This window comes from Somniosus microcephalus, chromosome 6 (assembly GCF_052327205.1).
Source record: "Somniosus microcephalus isolate GS21.2 chromosome 6, FLI_Smic_1.0, whole genome shotgun sequence".
NCBI classification, from domain to species: Eukaryota; Metazoa; Chordata; class Chondrichthyes; order Squaliformes; family Somniosidae; genus Somniosus; species Somniosus microcephalus.
In genome coordinates, this window is record NC_140992.1 from 218,732,190 (window position 1) to 218,753,890 (window position 21,701).

At 50.4% G+C, this 21,701-nt stretch overlaps 1 protein-coding gene across 1 annotated transcript in view; it reads right to left on the reverse strand.

The window, feature by feature from the left end:
• Positions 1-21,701, reverse strand: part of rbl2 (retinoblastoma-like 2 (p130)) — a 221,298-nt gene that overhangs the window by 76,127 nt on the left and 123,470 nt on the right. Inside the window, exons 6-8 of the mRNA XM_085991425.1 lie at positions 11,145-11,305; positions 10,323-10,387; positions 871-1,057 (exon numbers count right to left, since the gene is read on the reverse strand). Of these exons, the coding sequence (XP_085847551.1) occupies positions 871-1,057; positions 10,323-10,387; positions 11,145-11,305 (413 nt within the window). The remainder of the gene's footprint in view (positions 1-870; positions 1,058-10,322; positions 10,388-11,144; positions 11,306-21,701) is intronic.

A 21,701-nucleotide genomic window follows, 5' to 3' on the forward strand; every position in this document is an offset into this window, starting at 1 on the left:
GTGGCCACCCATGTCAGAGGGAACAGGGCCAGATGCTGGACTCTCTATGCTGAGCGTTCCTGCTTCCTCAGCTCATAAGGAGCACAGCATAAAACTGGAGGCCAGAACACTGAGTGAGTTGGTGGACTAGTCACTGGAAACGGTAGCATAGTGGTTATGTTACTCGACTAGTTAATCCAGAGGTCTGGACTAACGATCCAGAGACGTGACTTCAAATCCCACCACGGCAGCTGGGGAATTTAAATTCACTTAATTAAATAAATCTGGAACAAAAAGCAGTAATGGTGACCGTGAAACTATCGGGTTGTTGTAAAAACCCATTTGGTTCACTCACTAATGTCCTTTAGGGAAGGAAATCTGCTGTCCTTACTTGGTCTGGTCTATATGTGACAATGGCGCACCCAGCTCAGTTGACCCTGCAAAGTCCTCCTCACTCCCTAACAGCACTATGGGAGTACCTTCACCACATGGACTGCAGCGGTTTAAGAAGGGAAATTAGGGGTGGGTAATAAATTCTGGCCTAGCCAGCGACGCCCACATCCCAGGAACAAATATTAAAAATAGGGTAGAAGTGGGACACAACCAGGTAAGTAATCTGGACCACTGAGGATGGGTAACTTACACGGGAAGGGAATTGTATAAGGTGTCCGGTCAGGGGCCTAGGCACCCGGGATGTGCCTGTAGTACGGGGATCAGCTGTGTACTTAAAATGTCTTTGTACTGACCCTGCTGATTTTGCCAAGGTGGGCATCAGTGGATGCCATCCCCCTATACCTGCCGGGATTGCACCCCATATGTTTTCCAGTATTATTTAGTAACTCTGACATAGTACTATCTGTCGTAGCTTCATGTAGAAAGCTCAATACTTACATTGTCAAAATGTTGTTGAAGATTGTGCTGCACTTGCATCCTTTCAACTGTTTCTGCATTTGACATGTTGCTCAGATACCTGTTTGGGGTTCCTATCTCTTCAGCTGCATCATCTCCCAGGAAAATTCTTTCATCTATGTTTCCCACAGTTAACACATATTCTTCGTAGGCCTTGTTAATGGCTTTACTGCAATAAAAGAGACAAAAAATAACAGGAGATGTCCTAAAGTAAAGCCAGACCTCAGTTATTCAGGTACTTTCCATACTTACAAGTGTGTTAAAGAAAGAACGTGCACTTTTCATGTCCTCAAGATGTCCTAAAGTGCCTCACAGCCAATGAAGTACTTTCGAAGTGTAGTCAAAGTTCTAATATAAACAAACACACTAGCCAATTTGTGCATATCAAGGTCCCACAAAGATCAATGAGAAAATTGAACAGATAATCTGTTCTGGTGGTGCTGGTTGAAGGATAAATGTTTGCAAGGCTCTGGGATAATATCAGACTGGAATTACTCAAAGGTATGAACAACAGATTTTTCCAAACCTGTATGGAGAGCCCAATCAACTTGCTCCTCAACCTCCACCCATCTGAGCCATAAAAATGTAGTTCAATAAGCTAGTGGCAAGCTGATGCACAATCAAGCATTGTGTACAATAATGTTATTTTAATATTGTGTACATGCAGTAATTTTAGAACAGCTGCTGTCTAGAAGTGTGTTCCAAATTAAAAATACTTTCAGCATTCCCAGTGACACTCTAGTTACAGCAATGGCAGCAGCAGGCAGCTACTGTCTCCCTTCCTGTTTTGTGACCTTGTGCTCAATGCAAAGCCTGCGGTCTAATGTATAGCTGCGTCGGTTGCGGGACTATCTGGAAGATTATCTTGTGCCATTATCTTGAGGAGCGTGAAATTGGGGAGTGTGAAATTGAGTGATGGTGTTTCTTCTTCTTCTTCACTCTCCTCTCTCTCTTCTTGGTCAACCACTGGCTGGGCAGGTTGCATTTCTTGGATGTGTGAAATGAGGAAGGCACAAGGGTGGAGTTGTGGTGAGGGGAGGGGAGGGGGGGAAAGCAAGAGGTGCATGCGAGAAGGAGGATAATGTATGAGGATACCTGCATCTTGTATCCAGCATCTGAGCCAAGGGATCAGCCATGCTCCTGCCAAGGATGGCCAGCACCATCTCCCCTAAGGGGGTGAGGTAAAGCAAGGAATGGGAGGTGTGCTCGTGTTTGGTACAGATTGTTGGTAGTGACTGGGGAAGGGGTTAGTCATGCATTGAGAAGTGTGTGAGGTTAGTAGTGCAGTTGGTAGGAGATGGCTTTTGAAGATGCATTCACTGACCTTAACCACTGGTCTGAAGTCATGAAGCCTCTTTGGGCACTGGAGCCAAGTCATGGGGGCGGCACTGCTGGCAGTGACGGCCTTGGTGATCTGGTCCCACATCCTTTTTTCTGGAGAACCTCTCTTGCAGTGTTTACCCCCTGCACAAAGCTGGAGTGCTGCGTGCGAGACCCTGGGTGCCCCTTCCCTGGCTTGCTGAGCCATTTGTGTTAGTGCTGAAGCGCTTTTAGCATTTTTTTAGGTGCGGAAGGCAATTCAACTTTAGGAGCTGAAGACTCTCATTTGGGAAAACTTTTTTCAGAAGGCAGTTGAGCGTGTAAGGGCTAAAAACTGTCTATTTTTAACATGATTCTTATTTTTTCATTTCAGAAGGCAATTCCCCTTTAAGGGACTGAACTGCTTTCTGAAATTACAGACTTGCTTTAAGAGAAGGCTGTTCTTGCTGCAATGATGCTACGGCCACTCTACATTGGGGCCTCCTGCCAGGACTAACACCACCAGAACAGTGTTGCACAGTAGGTTTAGCGCTGGGCTAATGTTAATTAGCCACCAGCGCCAATTTACTGGTCCTGCCAGCGCCATAGAATCATAGAATATACAGCACAGAAGGAGGCCAGTAAGCCCATTGTGCCTGTGCCGGCTCTTTGAAAGAGCTGTCAAATTAGTCTCACTCCCCTGATCTTTCCCCATAACACTACAATTTTTTTCCCTTCAGGTATTTATCCAATTCTGTTTTGAAAGTTATTATTAAATCTGCTTCCACCACCCTTTCAGGCAGTGCATTCCAGATCACAGCACTTGATCCTTGAAAAATTTTCTCTTCATCTTGCTTCTGGTTCTTTTGCCAATTATCTTAAATCTGTGCCTTCTGGTTACCGACACTTCTGCCACTGGAAACAGTTTCTCCTATTTACTCTATCAAAACCCCTCATGATTTTTAGCACCTCTATTAAAACTCCTCTCAAACGTTTCTGCTCTAAGAACATAAGAACGTAAGAAATAGGAGCAGGAATAGGCCACTAGGCCTCTCGAGCCTGCTCCGCCATTCAATAAGATCATGGCTGATCTTGGGCTCAAAGCCACTTCCCTGCCCGCACCCCATAACCCATCACTCCCTTATCTTGCAAAAATCTGTCTATCTCCACCTTAAATGTATTTAATGACCCAGCCTCCACGGCTCTCTGGGGCAGAGAATTCCACAGATTTACGACCCTCTCAGAGAAGAAATTCTTCCTCAATCTCAGTTCTAAAAGGGCGACCCTTTATTCTGAAACTAGGCCCCCAAGTTCTAGATTTCCCCACGAGGGAAAACATCCTCTCTGCATCTACCTTGTCGAGCCCCCTCAGTATCTTATATGTTTCAATAAGATCACCTCTCATTCTTCTAAATTCCAATGAGTATAGGCCCAACCTGCTCAACCTTTCCTCATAAGTCAACCCCTCTCTGGAATTAACCTAGTGAATCGTCTCTGAACTGCCTCCAATGCAAGTATATCCTTCCTTAAATAAGGAGACCAAAACTGTGCGCAGTACTCAAGGTGTGGTCTCACCAATACCCTGTACAGTTGTAGCAGGACTTCCCTGCTTTTATACTCCAACCCCCTTGCAATAAATAAGAAGAACACCCCAGCTTCTCTAGTCTCTCCATTTAAATCCACCAACCCTGGTACCATTCTAGTATATAGGATTACATAGGATACACAGCACAGAAACTGGCCATTCGGCCCAACCAGTCCATGCCGGCATTTATGCTCCACAAGAGCCTCCTCCCGTCTTTCCTCATCTAAATCTATCAGCATAACCCTCTATACCCTTCTCCCTCATATGCTTGTCTAGCCTCCCCTTAAATGCATCTATACTTTTCGCTTCAACCACTCCCTGTGGTAGCGAGTTCCACATTCTCACCACTCTTTGGGTAAAGAAGTTTCTTCTGAATTCCCTATTGGATTTCTTGGTGACGTTCTTATATTGATGGCCTCTAGTAATGCTCTCCCCCACAAGTGGAAACATTCTCTCTGTATCCACTCTATCAAAAACTTTCATAATTTTAAAGACCTCTATTAGGTCACCCCTCAGCCTTCTTTTTTCAAGAGAAAAGAGGCCCAGCCTGTTCATCCTTTCCTGATATGTATACCCTTGTAGGAATTAACGAATTCCTACGAGTAACTGAGATCGACACCAGAGAACGATTAAACAGGTCTTTACTCAACGGAGATGCCACGAGGACTCACCGGGCAGTCCCGTGGTTTGCGACTTGACGTCATCGCATTTGCCCGCGTTTTCCCGTGCTCTTAAAGGGGCCACGCCCCGTACATGCAAACTCTATATACAAAACACAGTAATGCCTAACACAATGGTACAAGTTTAGGCTGGTGTTAAAACCTCGTTAAAGAGAATTATATACAGTTAGCCAGAGTCATTCAGTGGTTCTGCCACATGCGCCCCCCCCAGAATTCGCTTTAACGGACAAAGTCAAACGGTGAGGGGGTCTGACAAGCCTGTCAGAACGACTCCTGTACTCTCGAGGCGGAGGCTGCTGGGCGGCTGGCGGGCGGTCGTACTTGGTCTGCCGTAACGGCGACGGGTGGCCGACCCCATCTCGGCGGTTGTGCTGTCTCGACGGGGCGGTCAAGGTCCAAATGTGCTGGCTTTAAGCGGTCGACCGAAATGTGGTCCGGTTTACCACCGACATCTACCGTGAAGGTTTTGTCCCCTGCTTCCAACACGCGGAAGGGACTGGTATATGGGGCCTTGAGCGGATCCCTATGCGTGTCATGCCGAATAAAGACGTATTCAGCCTTGTGAAGCTCCGTGGGAATGTGTGACCTCTGCGGCCCATGGTGCGAAGTGGGCATCGGTGCGAAACATCTGGCCGCCTCCTGGTGACTAGCAAGCTGGGCAGACGTGGACCATTGCTCCGTCGATGTTGGTAGGAAGTCCCCTGGGACCCGCAGCGGCTGACCATACACCAGCTCCGCTGATGAAGAGTGAAGGTCTTCTTTGAGGGCCGTGTGAAGGCCCAACATGACCCACGGTAGCTTGTCTGCCCATCCAGCGTCCTGGAGGCTGGCTCTCAGAGCGGCCTTCATTGACCGGTGGAAACGTTCGCAGAGGCCATTCGCCTGTGGGTGGTGGGCTGTGGTGCGGTGTAATTTGACACCGAGTCCTTGGGCCACTGCATTCCAGAGTTCGGAGGAAAACTGCGGTCCCCTGTCTGACGAAATATCGGCGGGTACTCCGAAACGGGCGATCCAGGAGGAAATGAACGCACTGGCCACGTCCGCCGAAGTAGTGGATGACAGGGGGACCGCCTCCGGCCATCTGGTGGTGCGGTCAACCATGGTCAGGATGTGTGAAAAACCATGGGAGGGTGGGAGTGGTCCTACCAGGTCCACGTTGACGTGGTCAAAACGTCGCTCCGGAACTGTGAAGGCAGCCAACGGAGCTTTGATGTGGCGCTGTACCTTGGCCTTTTGGCAGACCACGCAGGTGTTGGCCCAGTCGCGGACATCCTTATGCATGCCATACCATACAAATTTCGCTGACATCAGTTTCTGAGAGGCCTTCATTCCAGGGTGTGACAACCCATGTATGGCGTCGAACACTTTACGGCGCCAGACGACCGGCACGATTGGACGAGGATCCTGTACGGAGATGTCATACAACAGCATGGTACCTGCCGAATGGAACTTGACGTCGGACAACTGGAGGCCAGTGATGGTCGTTCGGTAAGCTTGGACTTCCGGGTCTGAGGCTTGGTCCGCTGCCATGAGGGCGTAGTCGATGCCCAAATGAACCGTATTGACGGTCGCGCGGGAGAGGCAGTCTGCCACCAGGTTGTCCTTACCGGCCACGTGTCGTATATCCGTGGTGAATTCGGATATGTAGGTCAGTTGACGCTGCTGTCGGGCTGACCATGGTTCGGCGGTCTTGGACATTGCAAAGGTCAGTGGCTTATGGTCCACAAAAGCGGTGAATGGACGTCCTTCCGGAAGGAACCGAAAATGGCGGATGGCCAGAAAAAGGGCAAGCAACTCCCGGTTGAACGTGCTGTATGCTCTCTCGTTCTGCCGTAGTTGACGGCTGAAGAATGCCAATGGCTGCCACGTCCCGTTCACCCACTGCTGTTGCACGGCACCGACCGCGTAGTCCGACGCGTCGGTGGTGAGGGCGATGGTGGCTCCTGGCAGCAGGTGCGCCAGCATAGTCGCGTTGGCGAAGGCGCTTTTGGTGTCGGCGAACGCTCGGGCCATGTCATCCGTCCAGTCTACCGGGTTCTTGCCAGTCTTGCCCCTGAGGGCCTCGTACAGGGGCCGCATGAGTAGTGCCGCCTTAGGCACGAAACGGTGGTAAAAGTTTACCATGCCTAGGAATTACTGCAGGGCCTTTATGTTCTGCGGGCGTGGAAAGGATGTCACCGCCTCTACCTCCGAAGGTAAAGGAACCGCACCCTCTCAGGTGATGCGAAGCCCCAGGAAGTCAATTTGGTGCAGGCCAAAATGACACTTGGCCGGGTTGATAATCAGGCCGTGTTGGGTGAGGCGTCGAAAAAGGGTGCGTAAGTGACAGGTATGTTCTTCCTTGGTAGGACTGGCAATTAGAATATCGTCCAGATAGACAAAGAGGAACTTGAGGTCCTGCAGCACGGAGTCCATCGGGCGTTGGAAAGCCTGGGCGGCGTTCTTTAACCCAAACGGCATCCGTAAAAACTCGAAGAGGCCGAATAGGGTGATGACTGCGGTCTTCTGGACGTCCTGTGGATGAACTGGGACCTGGTGGTAGCCTTGGACGAGGTCGACTTTTGAGAAAACGGTGTTCCCTGCCAAATGGGCAGAGAAATCCTGGATATGGGGGATCGGGTACCGATCAGGAGTGGTGGCGTCGTTTAGTCATCGATAGTCGCCGCATGGCCGCCATGCTTCGGGACGATATGGAGGGGTGAAGACCAGGGACTATTCGACCGGTGAATAATCCCTAACCGTTCCATGGTGGCGAACTCCGCCTTTGCGACCGCCAGCTTGCCAGGTTCTAGGCGCCGGGCCCGCGCGTAGACCGGGGGGCCGTTGGTGGTGATGTGGTGTTCCACACCATGTTTCGTGGCTGTGGAGGAGAACGTGGGTCTTGTCAGGTCGGGGAATTCGCTGAGCAGGCGAGCGAACTCATCAGCAGTCGGGAATGCACAGGAGACGGTGCGCGACGTAGTGTTACTGCGGTAACACGGAAGAGAATTAAAAGTTGCTGCGTTGATCAGCCGCCGGTTCCAAACGTCGACCAGGAGGCTGTTGGCGCACAGGAAATCCGCGCCGAGGAGGGGCTGGGAAACTTTGGCCGTAACAAGCTCCCAGTGAAAACGTTGCCCCCCGAGGCACAACTCCACTCGCCGTCTGCCAAAGGTCCGAATAGTTCCGCCATTGGCCGCTTCAAGGGCGGGGCCGTGATTCCCCGTCTGCACATCGAGGGCGGACGCAGGTAAAATGCTGCACTGCGCTCCGGTGTCGCACAGAAAACGACGACCGGAGAGAGTATCGGTGATGAAGAGCAATTTTCCCGCGTTGCTGATCGCCATTGCGGCCGCGGGGTGCCCGTTAGACCCGTTCCTCGGTGGTCGCAGTGTCAGTCGTTTTTTTGGGGGGAAAACTGCAGGGAGGGCGGCAACGCTTCGCTTTCGCGCCGAATTGCGCGTGGTAGAAACACAGCCCAGCAGGCGGACGAGCTGGGGCGGTGTCTGCGGAGGATGGGTGCCTCGTGGCGGGGCAGTACTGCCGAGTTACAGCGAAAATTTTGTCAGCCTCCGCAGCGAGTGTTGTGCAGTCTTCAACTTCAGATCTGGCCAGGGCAGCTTGTACTTGTTCAGGCAGTTGGCTGAGGAAAATCTCGCAGAATAGGAAACATTCCTGTTCTGAGCCCAGGAGTGTGAGCATTTGGCTCATCAACTCTGAAGGTTTGGAGTCCCCGAGCCTGGGCATAGCGAGTAATCGATGGGCGCGCTCCGATTTTGTGAGCCCGAAAACCTGCAGTAACCGCGCCTTGAGGGTTTCATACTTGCGGTCCATTGGGGGGTTTTCGAGGAGGCTGATGATCCGAGAGGCGGTAGAGCTGTCGAGTGCGGAGACCACGTAAAGATACTTGGTCTGATCCGCATCGATGTTCCTCAGGGCGAACTGGGCCTCAACCTGAATAAACCACGAGGGCGCTTGCTGCTCCCAGAACTGCGGTAGCTTTAGGGAAATGGCGTTCGCTTCCATGCTGTGCTCTTCTTTTGTGAAAACGTTCACAAAAACGGGGTCACCAATGTAGGAATTAACGAATTCCTACGAGTAACTGAGATCGACACCAGAGAACGATTAAACAGGTCTTTACTCAATGGATATGCCACGAGGACTCACCGGGCAGTCCCGTGGTTTGCGACGTGACGTCATCGCGTTTGCCCGCGTTTTCCCGCGCTCTTAAAGGGGCCACGCCCCGTACATGCAAACTCTATATACAAAACACAGTAATGCCTAACACAATGGTACAAGTTCAGGCTGGTGTTAGAACCTCGTTAAAGAGAATTATATACAGTTAGCCAGACTCATTCAGTGGTTCTGCCACACCCTCACATTTCTTGTATCATCCTTGTAAATCTTCTCTGCACCCTCTCTCGTGCCTCTATATCCTTTTTATAATATGGCGACCAGAACTGTACGTAGTACTCTAACTGTGGTCTAACCAAGGTTTGTTACAGGTTTAGCATAACTTTCCTACTTTTCAATTCCAAACCTCTAGAAATAAACCCTAGTGCTTGGTTTGCTTTTTTTATGGCCTTGTTAACCTGTGTCGCAACTTTTAGTGATTTGTGTATTTGTACTCCGAGATCCCTTTGTTCCTCTACCCCACCTAGACTCGCACCCTCCAAGTAATAAGTGACCTCCCTATTCTTCCTACCAAAATGTAATACCTCACATTTATCTGTGTTGAACTTCATTTGCCAATTACAGGAAACTTTCGTTTATCCGGAGGTTAAATGTCCGGAAAGCTCTATCTACCGGCAAAATTCAGGAGTCGGTTCAGATATTTTTTTTCTTCTTTTCGTTACTTCTTTTCTCCAGTCCTGGCTCTGCAAGCGCCTCTGTAGCTAAACAGCTTCAGCTAGACGCTTGCAAGCTGCGCCGACTGTTTTGAAGCAGGGTTTGTTGCTTCACACGGAGCTCTGAGCTCCGTATGTTTTAACATTAGCGCTGGTTTCTACGGCAGTTTTGATCTAACGGCACCAGCTCGGTCCCGTCGGTGCCGGACACCAGAAAGTTTCCTGTATATACCCATTCTGTAAGTTTATTAATGTCCTCCTGTAATTTGTTACAGTCCTCCTCAGTATTGACTATCCCCCCCAATCTCCTCTGCACCCAAGGCCTTGACATCCTTCGGCAACCGTTAACACCGGCCCACGGTGGCACCAGCAGGTTTTTGCCGATATCGAATTTCTAGGCCCATGAATTCTGTTTAAATTTTTACCCTACCTAGCCCAGGAGTGTTGAGATCCTTGTGGCACCTCAATTGCTAGTTCAGTTCACACTCCACAGATTGGGAATTGAACCTGAAATCCTCTGGTCTGTATGGCTTAGTCCTATACTAGGTGGTGCCTTCACCCATTAGGGCATCGGGAGAGCATCTCCAAATTTCTAATGATAGAAGAGAACTGTCTTGTTATCTCTTTCCTTACTTTAGAAATGTTACCAGCAGTCAGAGGCCAGGGATCAAAATTGTGTGCATGTGATTCAGTAAACACATGAAGCTCTGCCTTCCCCAACAGAGATTGGTTAAGCAGGCAGCATAACTGTGGCTGCCAGCTCACACTTGCAAAAACAATCGCAGTTTTACACCACTTGCTGCAGTATGACTTGGGCATTATTTAACATTGTAACATTGTGATTGGAATAACAGAATATTAAGTCTGATTAGTAATTCTGAATGGCGGTGTAATCAAAAGAACTAGGAAATTTCACTCAACAGAAACGTCACAGAACTTCTACACCAGTATAGTTTGTTGCTATTCACCTAATTACAAATCTTTAAAATTCAGAACAGGATACAAATTCTGTGAAACCTGAGAGACAATTTTTGCATGACTTACACACTGTCTGCAAAGTTCCCAGGGTCCAGAAAGCCAGTTAAAGTTTCTCCTCTTCCCTTCAGGATCTGTGATCAATCACAAATACAACATTTTTAGTAACTTATGTCAAGAAAAGTTAAATAAACCTAAAAGTTGTCTATTTTGAATTGGGTAATTAGATATAAACTATTCTTTTAAAGCTTGAAATTTGACAAATGGGTGATTATAGTGGGTTAGGCACTAACCTATCATCTCTGATCTATTCAAATCTAGCCTAAGCTAATGGGACGTGTCTGTCTCTGAAAATCTCCTACAGTTTCCGTAGGCAATCTTAGTTTCTTGTGGATAGGCTGTATAGCAAAGAACTACCTCTGACTTAGAACTAACCTGCTCGAGAGGCCATAGGATGGCTGGCGTACAAACTGGTGCAGCACAGGATACTTGTCTGAAGTTGGACGGAGGAACATTGTTGGCACAGGGTAGGGCGAGTTTTACTCTGCATCAAACTATGTCACTCTAGACTCAGCAGTGTTTGATACTGGCAATGGGTACTCGAAAAGGACAGCTTTCCACATTCAGCACAAACATCGCTCGCCATGATGAGCACAAATGTTTACCAAGAAATACTTGATGTTTGTGCATTAGCACCAGTTCTTTAGTTAATGTGTGGACCAGCAGGAGACAGGCAATGCAAGATTAGCACCCACCTGATTGGCTGAGTGCTGACCCATCACACTTGTTTACAGCCTGCAGTGTAAATTTAGCAAATGCGTAAAACATAAATGATAAACACTGTAATTTGTGAGTCATAATCCTTTGAAGAATGAAATTCACATGTCAAACCTTTTTATCAAAGAGTTTCCTGATGTATGGCTTCCAGTAATGTTGCTTAATACCCTTTGCCTCCAATTCCAATCCGTCATGCACGGAACATAATTTGTCAATAATGCACGGTGGCTCTGAAGGTGGTTTATAATCTTTACTGCAGAAATCTTCTGGTAGACCTGGAATAAATAGAATAACACAACGGTTAGATTACAGATCTCACCTCACCATTAGACACCATTGGGCAAGCTTACGCATAAACGCTTTCATAAAATCGGCCCTCATAAAAAGAGAGTTAATATTGATTTAGCATCTTATCATGACTTCAGATCAATGGATTACTAGTGAAGTGAAGTCATTGTAATTTCATAGGTAAACATGGCAGCCAATTTGCACACTGCAAGTTCCTACAAACAGGAAATGATTGACAAGAAAATCTGCTTTTAGTGGATTGAGGGAAGAATATTGTCCACTACACCAAAAGAACTTGTTCTTATTCAAATAATATCATGGGATCTTTTATGTCCATCTGAGCTGGTAGACAGATACTCAGTTTAACATCTAACCCAAAAGAAAGCGCAGGTAATATTGGTCTTCGGCAGTAGCGCAGTGGCGATAGTGAATCGGTCGCCCATTTTACACCCTGCCCGATTTTTTCTATTGAAGTCAATCCACAAATGCCATGTTTGCCTATGAAAAAACAATGACTGCACTTCACTCATAATCCATTGACTCGAGGATGTGATAGGGTGCTAAATAAATACATGCTCACCCCCAGCATCTCCAACAATGCAGGACCCCTGCAATACTGCAATGATAGCATAGATTATGTGCTAAATCCATAATGAAGCTTAAACCTATGACCTTCTGACTCAGAGGCAACAGTGCTACCAACTAAGCCAAGCTGACACCTATAGGTATAGTCATATAATTCGAGAAATGGCTGGCTGTGCCTTTTCTGCATAAATACAAATTCAAAAACGAATTTAATGAAGCACATGCTGCTCCTGTATAGAACGCAACATATGGGGAATTACAAGTGCAATCCTGTGTCCCATTTCTCCATTGAACAATATTGGGGCAGATTTCCTGCTCCTGGACTGGAGCATATTGGATTACCTTGGCACAGTGCAAAAAGAAAATCAGGCAGGGAGGATCTCATGCTTGTAAGGGCACTTGCCTGATAAAATCCTTTATACCCGGGCACAGGAACAGGAAAATCTGTTCCATTGCCTCTAGGTTATGTTTTAAACATTTTATTCTGTTTACAAAAATGACATGAAAAAAAGCAACAAGATGCATGTACGATACATAACTGATGTAAGAATATACCGTCCACGGTAAACTTGACTGAATCTAAAGTGACCAAATGTACCGACAAGCTTTGAGCGCAAGAGACTGCTTGGCTAAAAAATTTGTAAAATAAATGATGTGCTTGCAAGCTGGGTTTTTTTCTCCAAAAGATAAGATCTTGAAAATTCTGTGAGAACCAGGAGTCAACAACCTTCAGATGTAAAAACGACGACTTTCTCCAACCCCTGAACGTCTGGCCTTGGTTAACTAAGCGTCAAAACAGATAGAGAAAATGAGAGAGAGAAAAACAATGTTAATCACAGAGTTTGGGAGACGAATGCTGTGGGCGAGTTGCCAAGTTTTGGGGTATAAGGGATGCTGTAGATTGACACTCGTGGCTGCAGTCATGGACAACCTGGTCAGTTGCCAGTTAAAGTCATACGTCTAGTCATTGCTGAATTGACCTCTCACTGGTGTTAGTACATATGTGGTTGCTTATGATCACTTGAGTTTAAAGTAAATGATTTTAGATTCGTGCGTGCTTGCTTGCAATAAGTAAATTAATTGAGTACAGTTTGTACTTGGTATTTACTTGTAACCTCTTGCTGATTTTAAGTAAAGAATAGTTTACCCTGAAATCTTTGTCTCGAGTTGTCTGTTCCACGGGTCTGAACTCTATAAACTTTCAGACAATCTGAACGTCTTACATTGAGCATAAACGCTTTAATAGCTTCACAATACTCACTCGCTCTGTCCAGAATATTGGCAACATGATTTTTTTCTACATTCTTAATGCTTATTATTCTAAAACCGAATTAGAGAAATGTACAGAACTGAACATGCAATTGTAGTTTAATTCCAAAACTAACAAATTCTGGTAACGAAATCCTTCTTCAACAAGGAACAACTAGAGGAAATTTACAAAATTAAATACGAAACAGATAACATTTATATAAGCGCCTCTAATCTGTTTTGTACAGGTAGACTGCCTTTTATCCGAACTTCCGAAAACCGAAACCCTCTAAAAACCGAAGGTTTTTTCGTTCAGCGTAAGTTGTGCGCACGACATGACCAGAGTGGCGCACGACTTACGCTGAGCAGAGGGTCAGCGTAAGTCGTGCGCACGACCCCGACCCCCGCCGCCGACCCCCCGCGGACCTCCGCCGACCCCCCCCGCCGACCCCCGCGGACCCCCCCGCCGACCCCGACTCCCGCCGGACCCCCGCGGACCCCCCCACAGACCCCGACTCCCGCCGGCCGCCCCGCGGACCCCCCCCCGACCCTGACCCCCGCCGACCCCCACCGCCGACCCCCACCGCCGACCCCCCGCCGACCCCCCCGCGGACCCCCGCCGACCCACCCCCGACAAATTTCCCAGTCTTATAAAATACCTTCCGAAATCCGAAATTTTCCGAAAACCGAAACACGGCTGGTCCCGAGGTTTTCGGATAAAGGATAGTCCACCTGTATTTAATTTTGTAAATTCCGTATAAGCATTTATACAGCACCTCTAATTTGGAAAAATGTCTCAAAGGCACTTCACAAGGCGTGAGGGAAATGGTCGCCAAGCCGAAGAATGAGATATTGGGGGAGAAATTCAGTATTGCCCCGTTTGGGGCGCCGTTATCGGCTGTGCGCAAAGTTTAGCGCCTGGCGCTAATTATCGCCACCAACGGCAAACTTGGCTTTTATCGCCCCTGGAGGTGATTGGAGCGCTAAATCAGGCGTTACACACCTGTCTTAAAGCGCAAAGGCCGAGGAGCGAGGCGCTACCTCAGAGCGCAGGTGCAGCGCAGGTGCTGTCAGTTAGCCATGGAACACAGACACACTGGCACCGGCCAGTTCTTAAAGGGGAGGGTTGATCTTGCTCTCCAGCTACACCCTGCTCATTGGAGCCTTGAATCTCGGCCTGGACAGACCTGTGGCTAAATCTTGCAGGCAAGGACTATGGAGGGGGCCAGGGAGCGAGCACAGCGCTTCAGCGAGCGGGCCTTGGAGGCTCTGGTTGGCGCGGTGGAGCGCAGAAGATCTATACTGTACCCAGAGAGTGGCAGGAGGCCTTTGCCGCGCGATTACAGAAGAGTGTGGAGGGAGGTGGCACAGAGCGTCTCCTCCAGGAGCATGGTGCCCAGGACCCATATCCAATGTAGAAAAAAGTTCAACGACCTCACTCGGGTTGTCAGGGTGAGTGGCTTTTTTTCAATACCTCTCCATCCCTCCATCTCAACCTCACTCTATGGCCAGAGGGTCTTAAAACCCCAATGCCCAACACTCATCCAACACCTATGGCCCTTTCATCAAACACACACGCACATTCCACACTTTGCATATAGTAAGGGCTATTCAACTATGGGAGGCACATCAGGCAAGACCATGGCTGCATACAGTAAGGGCTATTCAACTATGGGAGGCACATCAGGCAAGGCCATGGCTGCAGATAGTAAGGGCTAATCAACTATGGGAGGCACATCAGGCAAGACCATGGCTGCATACAGTAAGGGCTATTCAACTATGGGAGGCACATCAGGCAAGACCATGGCTGTATACAATAAGGGCTATTCAACTATGGGAGGCACATCAAGCAAGACCATGGCTGCATACAGTAAGGGCTATTCAACTATGGGAGGCACATCAGGCAAGACCATGGCTATATATTTACTCAGATGCCGTCCTTTTTCTTGCAGGCCAAGCTATCTCATAACAGGAGACAGCAGCAATGGACGGGTGGAGGGCGGCCTCAGCTGCAACCCCTCAGCGATCTTGAGGTGCGCGTCCACAGGATTGTGGCAAGCCAGGTGATTGGTCCCGTCGCCACTGAAGACGCCGACCCCGTTCTGGATAGCAATGGTAAGGTCATCAGCTTTTTGTCCTCTCTCCTTCCACTTGTCCCTCACAACACCAGCCTTTGCCATTTTCAGTCCAACTTACTAAATCGCTGCACTCATTCCTCCCTTACTGCCACCCTGTCCTCACGCTAAAGCCACTCTTGTACCTCCCTGCTTTCAGATGGTGATTCACCAGCTGAGGAGACGGGCCCTCAAGCTGCCAGTGGGAGTGAAGCTGCAGGCGAGGAGGAAGAGGAAGCCAGAGCATCAGCGCCACCCTCTCCCGAGGAAGCCCATGCCCACACTGGGAACACGCCTTCCCTGGAGGGGAGCAGGGGGGAAGGGTCTGATGAGGGTGAAGCTCCAGGACCCAGTGGGCTGCAGCAACGTGATGGGGGTAGGTAAGCTCGGGGGCCTTCTCCCCGGAGAGAGTATGCCAGCGAGTCCTGCTGCACTGGATGCAGAGGAGGAGCGGCTCATCGCTGAAATGAACACCCAGGCGGTGGACATGCACACTGAGCTCATGGGTGCAGTGGGAAGTGTGCCCGAATCCATTGAATCCACTGGCAAGGAGTGTGGAGCACTTCGCTGTAGCACAGGCGGATGTTACGCAAATGCTTAGTGCTGCAATTCAGTCACTGGCTGCCATGACCCCATCTCAGACTGCTCTCATACAGACTCAGATTGAGGCCACGCGAGCACTGACTGCTGCCATCCTCGCTGGTTCGGGCACAATTCTCCGGGGCTCTCACCGCGCCGCAGCAGGCCAGCAATCTGTGCTCCAGCAGATTGCTCCGGATGCTGAAGTGCTGCCCCGTGGGAGTGCCAGTGTGTCGGTCGAGCAGGGAGTTGCTGTCCTCTCTCAAGATGACAACATTCCTGCTGCCACCACTGTCACTTCTCCACTGCACTTGCCACCGCCTCTAGGACAGACTGCTGCCGCCCATGCAGAGTTGGTGTAGTCTGCAGCCGGGCCCTCCAGGCCCAGAGCTGGTCGAGGCCGTCCTTCAAGGGCATCTGCAGTCTCAGGTTCTGACAATCAGAAGCCTTCCACCAGCCTTGCTGCAGCCACTGGGGTCCCATTACGGAGGAGCAGTAGGGTGGGAAGGGGGGAAGTGATGTGCCTTCAATAACTCAAAGACAAGGAGTTTAAAGGATTCAACTAAGGCTTTTAATCACTAAGAACATTGCAGCATTACAGGTCTTCCCACATCGGGCGTCTGGTAGGAATGACTCATACAGCTCTTGAGACCTTTATATGGCAAAAGACAGGGGCGTAGCCAATACACACAATAGGAACAAAAGGGGGCGGTTCACACAATACAAGCAGGTAAAACACACAGGTAAAACACATGGGCTGATGAAGGCATATATTTCATCACATTCACCCCTTCTACAGATTTAGTCTGTCCGGGGGTGTGATAGTCCTTCCTGAACGTCGCAACAGTACCTCGGGTTCCGACCGGGGGTCCGTGGTGCCCTCCTGGGCATACCCATGTGCTGGGGGTGTTGCAGGTACTGCTGGGGGTGGTGAGGATACCTCTGGGGATGGTGGAGGTTCTTCTGGGGGTGGTGGTGATGGGTCGTCGTCGTCGCTTCCTGCCGAGGCGAGGTCCTTTATGGACACGGTGTCTTCACGCCCGTCGGCGTGCTTGATGTACGCGTACTGTGGGTTTGCGTGGAGTAGGTGTACTGCCTCCACGAGGGGATCCGTTTTGTGGCCCCTCACATGCTTCCGTAACAGGACTGTCCCTGGGGTGGAGAGCCACGAGGGTAGGGATACTCCTGAGGTTGATTTGCGGGGAAAAACAAACATCTTCTTGTGAGGAGTGGCGTTAGTAGCAGTACACAGTAGCGACCTTATCGAGTGGAGTACGTTTGGGAGGACCTCCTGCCAGCGGGAGGTGGGGAGGCCTTTAGACCTTAGTGCTAAGGTGACCGCCTTCCACACTGTCGCGTTCTCCCTCTCCACTTGCCCATTACCCCGGGGGTTATAACTAGTGGTCCGACTCGTGGCTATCCCCTTTGACAGCAGGTATTGGCGCAGTTCATCGCTCAGGAACGACGCCCCCCTGTCAGTGTGGATGTAGTTGGGCATGCCGAACGTGCAAAACAGGTTGCCGAGGCACTTGATGACCGTGGCACTGGTCATATCTGGGCAAGGGTAGGCGAATGGGAAGCGGGAGTACTCGTCCACAATGTTGAGAAAGTACACACTGCGGTCGGTGGAGGGGAGTGGTCCCTTGAAATCTAAGCTCAGGCGCTCGAATGGCCGTGTAGCTTTGATCAGGTGGGCTCGGTCGGGCCTGAAAAAACGGGGCTTGCATTCCGCACAAGTGCGGCAGTCCCTGGTCATAGACCGGACCTCCTCGATGGAATAGGGCAGGTTACGAGATTTTATAAAGTGGAATAGCCGGGTGACCCCTGGGTGGCAGAGGCCATTGTGGAGGCCCTGTAGCCTGTCCCCCTGGATGCTGGCACACATCCCTCGTGATAGGGCGTCGGGGGATTCGTTGAGGGCCCCCGGCCTATATATTATGTTGTACTCAAACGTGGAGAGTTCGATCCGCCACCTGAGAATTTTGTCGTTCTTGATCTTCCCCCTGTTTGTTGTTAAACATGAAGGCTACCGACCGCTGGTCGGTAAGCAGGGTGAAGCGTTTGCTGGCTAGGTAGTGCCTCCAGTGCCGCACTGCCTCCACTATGGCCTGGGCCTCCTTCTCTACCGAGGAGTGCCTGATCTCGGGCCCTTGGAGGGTTCTTGAGAAAAAGGCTACGGGCCGCCCATCCTGGTTGAGGGTGGCTGCTAAAGCGAAGTCGTACGCATCGCTTTCGACCTGGAAAGGGATGTTTTCGTCCACTGCCCGCAGCGCGGCCTTCTCAATGTCGTGTTTAATGCTGTTGAAGGCGGCGTGGGCCTCGGCCGTGAGCGGGAAGGACGTTGATTTCAGGAGCGGACGGGCCTTGTCGGAATAATTGGGGACCCATTGGGCGTAATAGGAGAAGAACCCCAGGCACCTTTTCAGGGCCTTGGGGGTGTTTGGTAGGGGTAGCTCCCGTAGGGGGCGCAATCGGTCGGGGTCCGGACCGATTTCCCCGTTTTCCAGCACGCAGCCCAGGATACAGAGGCGCGTGGTGCTAAAGACACACTTATCCTCGTTGTAGGTGAGATTGAGTCTGAGGGCGGTTTTCAGAAATCTCACGAGGTTCGAGTCGTGGTCTTGCTGGTCGTGGCCGCAGATGGTGACGTTGTCTAGGTATGGGTAGGTGGCTGTTAACTGGTTCTCATCGACCATGCGGTCCATCTCCCGCTGGAAGACCGAGACCCCGTTCGTTACCCCAAAGGGGACTCTGAGGAAGTGGTAGAGACGTCCATTCGCCTCGAAGGCGGTGTATGGACGGTCCTCCGGCCTAATGGGGAGCTAGTGGTATGCCGATTTTAGGTCGATGGTGGAAAACACCCGGTATTGCGCGATTTGGTTAACCATATCCGCTATGCGGGGCAGAGGGTAGGCGTCTAGCTGGGTGTATAGATTAACCGTCTGGCTGTAATCTATCACCATCCGCTTCTTTTCGCTACCCTTAACTACTACTACCTGGGCGCGCCACGGGCTGGTACTGCATTCGATGATACCCTCCCGCTTGAGTCTTTCTACTTCCGACGCAATGAACCGTCTGTCCTCCCAGCTGTACCGCCTACTCTTGGTCGCTATGGGTCAACAGTTGGGTGCGAGGTTGGCGAACAGAGAGGGCGGCTTGACCTTCAGGGTAGCCAGGCCGCACACTGTGAGGGGCGGCTGGGACCCACCGTAGGTAAGCGTGATACTTTGGTGGTGGCACTGGAAGTCCAGACCCAAGATCACGCTCACACAGAGATCTGGCATTATCAATAGTTTAAAATCTCTGTAATCATTGCCTTTTACCGACAACATAACCACGCAGAAACCTGTAATTTTTGAGGTATGAGTCTTATCAGCCATGGCGATTTTGCCCTGTGTGGGGACTATCGTTAGTGAAAGTCGTTTTACCAGGCTAGGATGAATAAAGCTTTCGGTGCTCCCGCAGTCAATCAAGCATTTAACCTTGTTCCCGTTTACCTCTATGTCCATCATCGATTTAGACAACGGATGCGGCCTGGACTGATCCACTGTGATCGAGGCCACCAGTGGGTCCTGGAGGTCCGTGTAGTCGGGGCAAGATGGTGGACTCCATGAGGGTGGACAAGATGGCTTCCAAGATGGCCGCTCCCACGGCGCGCACGCGGCGGTGGTGGAGTTGGAGGCGGGGTTCCCTCTGCAGACTTTGCTGAAATGTCCTTTCTTCCCGCATTTAAAACAGGTGGTGCCCTTCGCTGGGCACAGATGCCTGGAGTGTTTGTCCTGGCCGCAGAAGTAGCATTTCGGGCCCCGATGCATCGCGGCAGTAGTGGGGCTCCTGGGTGGAGGCTGGGGCTCCGATGGTGCTGGGCTGGCCTGAGACCTGGGAGGTGAAGATGGCTTCCAAGATGGCGGCCCCCACGGCGCGCACGAGGCGGAGTGGGCCGCGTGGCCTGGGGAACAGGATTCAGAGTTCTTCTGGGCCATATCCAGCGATCGCGCTATGTCTATAGCCTGTTTTAAGTCCAGTCCCTCCTTTTCAAACAGTTTCTGCCAAATGTAATTTGAACTGAGGCCCGCAATAAGGGAGTTTCGAATCAGCTCCTCCGTGTACACGATGGCAGACATGGCCTTACAGTTACAGTCTCTGCCCAGTACTTTTAAGCTTAGTATAAAGTCCTCTAGTGACTCACCATGCCGCTGCGTGCGAGTAGTCAGAAGATGCCTGGCGTACACCTCGTTTATTGGCCGCACGTAGTGGGCCTTCAGAATGGTGCAGGCATCCCCGTAGCTGGTGGCATCTTGGATGAGAGGGGAGACCCGATGGCTCACCCAGTTTCGCAGGATTCCCAGTCTCATGTCTCCGGTAGCGGTTGCGGCTGCTATGGTGGTGGATGAGATTGCAATGAAAAATTCGAAGCATTGGAACCAGTGTCCGAACTGTGTGGCTGCGTCTGAGGCATGGGGGTCCAGATCCAAGCGCTCTGGTTTCAGGAGTCGATCCATCCTGGTGTTTAGTAATGCTGCAATGTTCTTAGTGATTAAAATTGATGTGCCTTCAATAACTCAAAGACAAGGAGTTTAAAGGATTCAACTAAGGCTTTTAGTCACTAAGAACATTGCAGCATTACAGGTCTTCCCACATCGGGCATCTGGTAGGAATGACTCATACAGCTCTTGAGACCTTTATATGGCAAAAGACAGGGGCGTAGCCAATACACACAATAGGAACAAAAGGGGGCGGTTCACACAATACAAGCAGGTAAAACACACAGGTAAAACACATGGGCTGATGAAGGCATATATTTCATCACATTCACCCCTTCTACAGATTTAGTCTGTCCGGGGGTGTGATAGTCCTTCCTGAACGTCGCAACAGTACCTCGGCTATTCAACTATGGGAGGCACATCAAGCAAGACCATGGCTGCATACAGTAAGGGCTATTCAACTATGGGAGGCACATCAGGCAAGACCATGGCTATATATTTACTCAGATGCCGTCCTTTTTCTTGCAGGCCAAGCTATCTCATAACAGGAGACAGCAGCAATGGACGGGTGGAGGGCGGCCTCAGCTGCAACCCCTCAGCGATCTTGAGGTGCGCGTCCACAGGATTGTGGCAAGCCAGGTGATTGGTCCCGTCGCCACTGAAGACGCCGACCCCGTTCTGGATAGCAATGGTAAGGTCATCAGCTTTTTGTCCTCTCTCCTTCCACTTGTCCCTCACAACACCAGCCTTTGCCATTTTCAGTCCAACTTACTAAATCGCTGCACTCATTCCTCCCTTACTGCCACCCTGTCCTCACGCTAAAGCCACTCTTGTACCTCCCTGCTTTCAGATGGTGATTCACCAGCTGAGGAGACGGGCCCTCAAGCTGCCAGTGGGAGTGAAGCTGCAGGCGAGGAGGAAGAGGAAGCCAGAGCATCAGCGCCACCCTCTCCCGAGGAAGCCCATGCCCACACTGGGAACACGCCTTCCCTGGAGGGGAGCAGGGGGGAAGGGTCTGATGAGGGTGAAGCTCCAGGACCCAGTGGGCTGCAGCAACGCGATGGGGGTAGGTAAGCTCGGGGGCCTTCTCCCCGGAGAGAGTATGCCAGCGAGTCCTGCTGCACTGGATGCAGAGGAGGAGCGGCTCATCGCTGAAATGAACACCCAGGCGGTGGACATGCACACTGAGCTCATGGGTGCAGTGGGAAGTGTGCCCGAATCCATTGAATCCACTGGCAAGGAGTGTGGAGCACTTCGCTGTAGCACAGGCGGATGTTACGCAAATGCTTAGTGCTGCAATTCAGTCACTGGCTGCCATGACCCCATCTCAGACTGCTCTCATACAGACTCAGATTGAGGCCACGCGAGCACTG